This window comes from Scylla paramamosain, chromosome 37, assembly GCF_035594125.1.
Source record: "Scylla paramamosain isolate STU-SP2022 chromosome 37, ASM3559412v1, whole genome shotgun sequence".
NCBI classification, from domain to species: Eukaryota; Metazoa; Arthropoda; class Malacostraca; order Decapoda; family Portunidae; genus Scylla; species Scylla paramamosain.
The window spans coordinates 9650001-9657500 of NC_087187.1; the positions used below are offsets into that span (position 1 = coordinate 9650001).

The 7500-nt window shown below is 37.6% G+C and overlaps 1 protein-coding gene across 1 annotated transcript in view; it reads left to right on the top strand.

Annotated features, from left to right (window-relative positions):
• LOC135091474 (gamma-aminobutyric acid receptor subunit beta-like) overlaps positions 1 to 7500 on the top strand; it is a 178114-nt gene that overhangs the window by 100059 nt on the left and 70555 nt on the right. Inside the window, 1 exon segment of the mRNA XM_063989133.1 lies at positions 1100 to 1182. Within this exon segment, the coding sequence (XP_063845203.1) occupies positions 1100 to 1182 (83 nt within the window).

A 7500-nucleotide genomic window follows, 5' to 3' on the forward strand; every position in this document is an offset into this window, starting at 1 on the left:
AACTGGGAGAAGGGAGGGAGAGAGATGACATTTCACGAGAGAGAGAGAGAGAGAGAGAGAGAGAGAGAGAGAGAGAGAGAGAGAGAGAGAGAGAGAGAGAGAGAGAGAGAGAGAGAGAAAATCACCACTCTAACATACCACAGCTCTTATAAAATCTAAAAACCAATCTAATTTCAGATAGGGAAACTGACAACCCACAGGTCACCTCTTCTTTCCTCTCTCCCTCTTTCTCTCCCTCCCTCCTCTTCCCTCCCTCCCATCCTACATTCCTTCCTAAACCCTTTCTTCAATAAAAAGCACCATTTAACACCTGCATCGCCATTTTATAGTGGTGTGGCTTATTATGGTGGTCGTGGTGAAGGTAGTAGAGGAGGATCCTTCGCCTTCGCTATCCTACGTCCCGCACTGTAGATTAGACTGTGCTTTACCTCTAACAGCCTCGTAAGGGTCAATAAGTCTGCTGCTTCTCTATTCCTTCCTTTGTGTTTGTTTGTGTTCACTTGACGATGTGGTGAAAAATATATGGAGTTTGTATTTAATTTAGTTTGTTGCTGTTATCTTCATCGGGAGAGAGAGAGAGAGAGAGAGAGAGAGAGAGAGAGAGAGAGAGAGAGAGAGAGAGAGAGAGAGAGAGAGGTTGTTAGGGATCTGACAGCTAGAAGCGTGAAGGGAAAGAAAAAGAAGAATGAAGGTGTTTGATCTCCTCCTCCTCCTCCTCCTCCTCCTCCTCCTCCTCCTCCTCCTCCTCCTCTTCCTCTGTTCTTCCAATTAGTGCGAAATATTTGTGCAACTCCAAACGCCAACATTCTCTCTCTCTCTCTCTCTCTCTCTCTCTCTCTCTCTCTCTCTCTCTCTCTCTCTCTCTCTCTCTCTCTCTCTCTCTCTCTCTCTCTCTCTCTCTCTCATTCGTAACTTTTTTTTCCTATTCCTTTAGAAAGACTGGTATTTTCACCCTTCACAAATCCAAAAAAAAAAAAGATATGTAATGAAAAGAAAATAATCGCTAAGGAGAGAAAAAAACATAACAAAAAAATGTATATTTTTTCCCCCTACAGCCTTTGACGGGAAACTAATCTGATTTTTTTCTCTCCCTTTCCAGGACGATGACGGATGGCAATATATCCGCCATCTTGGATTCTTTACAAACAGGCTACGATAAGAGAATAAGACCTAAATATGGAGGTAGGTGACGCCGAGCTCTCTTGACCCCCGGGTGCCCTTGCCTTTACCGCCTTTCTCTCTCTGTCCTTCTGTCGACACGTGGCCACAGAACCATTGATTTTATTTAGCATTATTCTTATTTTCCCTTTAATTTGCTTTTATTTATTTTTTTCACTTTATTTTTCTTTTGTGGGGTTGAAACTAAATTTTTTGAGTGACTTTTTCATTTTTTTTTTTGTGTGTGTTTTTCTTGTGTTATGTTTAGGAGACGTTACTTTTTGTTATTATATTACGTCATGAATTTCTTGTACGTGTTCCTTAATTTTGACTATTATTGAAGTTTTGGTATATGAGTTGTATTGTCAAGGTTATCTTTCTGTGTTCTGTGGCCAGTTAGGTTAGGTTAGGTTAGTGACTATAGAAGATGGGATCAGCTTTCTCATTCACTGCATTCCTCCTCTTTTATTCCTCTTTTATTTCCATCTTCTTCAATCTTCTGTATCTGACTTCTCTTCCCTTCGTCTCTTTTTGTAATAAAGGCAAAGTTTTCCAATCTTCTTATCTGTCTCCATAAACGTGTCATCTTTACTCTTGTTACTTCTTTCCTGTTCTTTTATTGCTGTCCTTTATATCTCTTATCTTGTCTTTCTCATTTTCCTTTATTTTTCCATCTTTATTTTCCTTCGGGATGACACACATACGCAATACACTATTTATTTATTTTTTTTCTTTTCCTTCTCCTGTTTTCTCCTTTTTTTTTATGGTTATACAAGACGACATTTATTTATCCATTCTGGCATTTTTCTTCCTCCATTCCTTTCTGTTTTGTCAGTCTGACCTTTTTAGCTTGTGTTTTCGTTGTTGTTGTTTTGTTTTTCGCTCTTGACCTTATGATGGAGCAGCTTGTGTTTTCTCTTCTTTATTATTTCCATCATTTACACGATCTCATTCCTTTGTCTTCATTTTTTTTCTTTATTATTATTTTCTCTACATTCAGACATTTGACATTTTTATGAGATCCTTTTCTCTCTCTCTCTCTCTCTCTCTCTCTCTCTCTCTCTCTCTCTCTCTCTCTCTCTCTCTCTCTCTCTCTCTCTCTCTCTCTCTCTCTCTCTCTCTCTCTCTCTCTCTCTCTCTCTCTCTCTCTCTCTCTCTCTCTCTCTCTCTCTCTCTCTCTCTCTCTCTCTCTCTCTCTCTCTCTCTCTCTCTCTCTCTCTCTCTATCTATCTATCTATCTATCTACCTTTATCTCTCGCTTTCTCTCGGGCAGGACTTAGCATTAGGGACAAAGAGAGCTAAAAGAAAAACACACACCTACTTTCCTCCTTCACTCTTTGTAACTCTTAAGAAATATTGTGTTGTCTGTCTGTCAAATCAGTGTTGTGAAAGTAGTATAGCTTGATTTACCTTTCTTTTTTTTTTCAATCTCCCTGCAGCGAAAGATCAGAATTCGGTGCCTTAAACTACCGCCCTCTCTCTCCCGCGTAACCTACTTTCCCGCCGCCGACCCATTTCAGCTTTCCCTTGTTCCCGTGGCCCTGTGAACCCGCCCCGTCCACTCTTCCCCCCCCCCCCACCCCCGACGAAGCCACACCCTCCACAACTAATATAACCTTGGCACAGTTTCGCGGCAAATCCCCAGATATTCTTCACTCCCATGCCTTGTATTGCCATAACCCCGTTTCCTGAATCCTTCACCACGCTGGTTCTAAAATATATTGATTAATCCTACGTGTCTTATTCTGAGCGGTGTGGTGTTGCGTTGTAAAGATATCTAGTATCCTTTTCAGCATTCAAGAGAGAGAGAGAGAGAGAGAGAGAGAGAGAGAGAGAGAGAGAGAGAGAGAGAGAGAGAGAGAGAGAAAGAGAGAGAGTAGATAACTAGGGTTTTTTATGTGTGTTTGTGTGTTTGTATGTGTGTTTGTTTGTCGGTCTCGATCACGATGGCGGATTCTGGACGTCTGTTGAATGGCTTGTTTGTTTTTTGTGTGTGTTTTGTTTGTTTTGTTTGGATGATCGAAAGTGATGAATAAGGTTTGTTGTATTCCCAGTGACGGAGTTTTTTTATATACTTTTTTTCTATTTTTATTTATTCATTTTATTTATTTATTGATTTTGTCTTTAGTTTATATCCGTGTCCATTTATTTTCTGTGTGTGTGTGTGTGTGTGTGTGTGTGTGTGTGTGTGTGTGTGTGTGTGTGTGTGTGTGTGTGTGTGTGTGTGTGTGTGTGTGTGTGTGCATCAATTTTATATTACAGAAAAAAGATAATGGCTAATTTCCCTACAATTATAAACTGTTATTAGAGTTATTACGTTACATATTTTTATTCACTTTTATTCCAGTCAATGAGAGAAGGAAAAAAAATAAAATAAAAAGCTGCAGTTCCCATTTACCAATTAAGACATTTATTCCCACCATTTTACAACAAAACAAAACAAAAAGATAAAAAAGAAACATAAAAATACAGACTAAAACTAAAATTATGCCCCATTTACTTTTTTTTATCTGAAATGCGACTGAAAACATCATTAATTTTACAACACGCATCGCAAAATTGATTATTCTAAATTATTGTATAAAAAACAACTTTAACTACGCCAAAAAAAGACGCCATCATGATCGAGAGAGAGAGAGAGAGAGAGAGAGAGAGAGAGAGAGAGAGAGAGAGAGAGAGAGAGAGAGAGAGAGAGAGAGATTAAGGCACCGAAGATCTAATCGCGGCCCTTCTAAAGCTTTACCTTGTGTGATCTTTGTTTGTTTCTATTTTTTCCTCAACTGATAATGCCATCTTCATGATCTGTCTTGCACCATCTTCACCATCACCATCACCATCACCATCACATTGTGTCACTCTTATCATTACTGTTTACTTCATTATCATTGTAACATCTATCATTATCATCGTCACCTTTACCTTTGTCATCATCATTGTCGCCATCATCTTTGTCATCATCACCATCATTGTCACGATTACGGTTTGTCATTTGTCATTACTGTTATTTCCATTGTCATTGTAACCATCTACGTCATCATAACCTTTGTCATCATTATCATCATTTTCCTTATTAGGGTCGTTATTTTCATTATTGTCTTTATTACCATCACTGTTTACCGTTCTCATTTCAGTGTTTTTTTTTTTTTTTTCCTTCGATTTGGACGTTAAAGAGAAAAACTCCTAACCTGCAGTGTTATTCTTTTTGGAAAATGTTCTGTGCAAACACACACCATCGCTCGCTGTCTTTGAAGACCCAAGATTCCTTATTTCTTTATTTAACGAAATTAGAAATAGCGTAGAGAAATGAAAAAAGGAAACAAAGACAAGAAAGATAAAGAAAAAGAGCTATACATGCATGTGTGCTGTATACATATTCTTTATTTTTATTTTTTTACGGATTTAAAATATTATAGAATAAAAAAAAAGAAAAGAAAGAAAAGAAAAGAAAGAAAGAAGACCTGTGCCTTCTCGTCTACTTTGCGTATATTTATAAGAAGACTCAGCTCTGGAAAAATCTGTAAATTGACTATAATTCAGTTTAAACCGTTGGAAAAAAAAATATTAGCCTTTAAATGAAATATTTTTTTTTAAAGAAAACTGCATAAAACTGTATTGATTTTGCAACGAAACTGAACTCTGAATAATTCTGTGAAGGCTTTATGAACAAACTAAACACTGAAACACTTTACTTTGACTTCATAAAAACAATGAAATTGAAAACCTGTACTTTGCAACTTCATAACTCATCTAAAAAAATAGAAAATATGCACTAACTTAATAACAAAACTAAGCACTGAAAAAAAAAATCATACTCGTTCTTTCCCAAATTTGCCACTTTGGTGACATTTAGCACTGAAGGAAAGATTACAGTAAGTCAGTCAGTAATTCAATTTATGGACTGCAATTAAAATTACAAACGAAATAACAAAAATAACACAATGAAAAAAACTAATATATATATATATATATATATATATATATATATATATATATATATATATATATATATATATATATATATATATATATATATATATATATATATATATATATATATATATATATATATATATATATATATATATATATATATATATATATATATATATATATATATATATATATATATATATATATATATATATATATATATATATATATATATATATATATACACACACACACACACACACACACATTAGTGCAGTGTATAGCTGTATCGATTCCATAAGCACATTTAAACATTGCAAATCCTGCGCCAAATACATGTACTGCGTGTAAATCTTGGGAATATTGAGAGGTAATCCATCTAGCGGCCTGTACTGAATGTATTACTCTTAAACCACAAAGACCTCCATGTTTGGTGCACTGTATGTAATGCGAAGGGGGGATGGAATGCAGGGAGGAAGGGAGAAAGAAACGAAGGAAAGAAGGGATGGATGGATAGATGGAAGGAAGCAGGGATGGAAGGGAAAGAGGATGGGAAGGAATGATAAAAGAAAGGATGAAGAGAAGGAAGGGAGAAAAGGAGAGGAGTAAGGAAGGGAGGAATGGAAGAAGAAATGGACAGACGGAAGGGAAGATAGAAAAAGAAAGGGAGGGAAGAAAGAAAAGAGGAAGGGAGGGAGGCCGGAGTGAGGGTTTGAATTTGTGAGAGGGGAAGGGAATTTTGCGGTTCCTCTCTCTCTCTCTCTCTCTCTCTCTCTCTCTCTCTCTCTCTCTCTCTCTCTCTCTCTCTCTCTCTCTCTCTCTCTCTCTTCGTATTTTGATCCAGTCGTTTTCTTTTATTCATACTCTCCCCCATTCCCATTCTCACTCCTCCTCCTCCTCCTCCTCCTCCTCCTCCTCCTCCTCCTCCTCCTCCTCCTCCTCCACCTCCACCTCATCTCCTCCTCCTCCTCCTCCTCCTCCTCCTCCTCCTCCTCGGGTAAGGTCGTAACTTCTTCCAAAAGGAAATTATTGTCTTAAACCGGAAAATATAAAACTACAATTTATAAACTCGTGTGTGTGTGTGTGTGTGTGTGTGTGTGTGTGTGTGTGTGTGTGTGTGTGTGTGTGTGTGTGTGTGTGTGTGTACCCTGAATTTCGTTGGCACTGTTGAAGGAAACTACTACAGCAACTGAGAATTATAGCTAAGTAGAATTCAGGTAAACACTTGGAAAAAAAAAAAAAAAAGTAAAAGGAGACTGAAGTAAGTAGATGCAATAGTACATTAGATTGAAACAGTACCTCATTTTCTTTTTCACTTTCTTGTTCCCTTGATTATGTGTTCGTCTGTGCGTTTGTGTGATTTTTGATGTCATATTTCTCTCTTTCTTCCTTTTCAAATACTTTTTTCCCTTTTTCTTCCTCATCTCTCATAATTTCTAGTCTGACTTTTTTCTTTTCTTTTTATCATATATTTCTTTCTCTTATCCTTCATCTTCACTACAGTCTTCCTCTTTCCTCTTCCTTCTTTATCGCCTCCTTTCCTTTCCTCTCTCACTTTAGATATTCTCCCTTTCTTTATCTCTCACTCCCTCCATATTTTACTTCCATCCTTCATCTCTTTCCTTCCCTTCCCCTTTCCTCCTCCGCATCTTCTTTTATCATCACTCTTTCCTTTTCTTTCTTTCTCTTCAATCTCCTTTTTTTGTATTTCTTCACCTCTTACTTGAATTTCTTCTTCCTCTATCATCTCTTCTCTTTTTCTTATTCTTTAATCTCCGCTTCCTTTATTCTTCTTGTCCTTCCTTTTCCCAATGACTCCATTTATTATCTCTCCTTTTCCACTCCTTAATCTTTCTTTTCTACTATTCCTATTCTCCTCCATTCTGTACTCTCTTCCTTTTCTTCCTTTACTATTGCTCTACCCTCCTCTACTTTGTTTCCATCTTTTCTTTACCTATTCCCTCTCATTCTCTTTCATTCCCTCTCATTCCCCTTCCTCCTATTCCTCTTTTAACATCCCCTTCTCACTCTTCCACTGCCCTGCCTTCCTTTCTTTCCCATTTCTCTTTTTCCTCCTTTCTTCCTATTTCCCTTTGCTTCGTTCTTCATCCTTCCCTTTCCATTTTCCCACTGATCAACAAGCCCTTCCTTCTTTTCTTTCCCATTCCTCACTTTCCACTACTTCTTAACCTCCCCGTTCCTGTGTTTCATAATCTTACCTTCCTACTTTGCCTTCTCCCTTCCTTCTTTTCTCCCCATTCCTTGTCTCCACCACCATTCCCTCTCTCCTCCCTCACCAGCACCAACAGCAGCAGTCATCAGTCAGTGAGTAATCGCAGTAATGATGATGGTAAGAATTGGGTGATTTTAGCTGCGGTGACAAAGTGCTGATTTGGCCCCATGACGATGCCG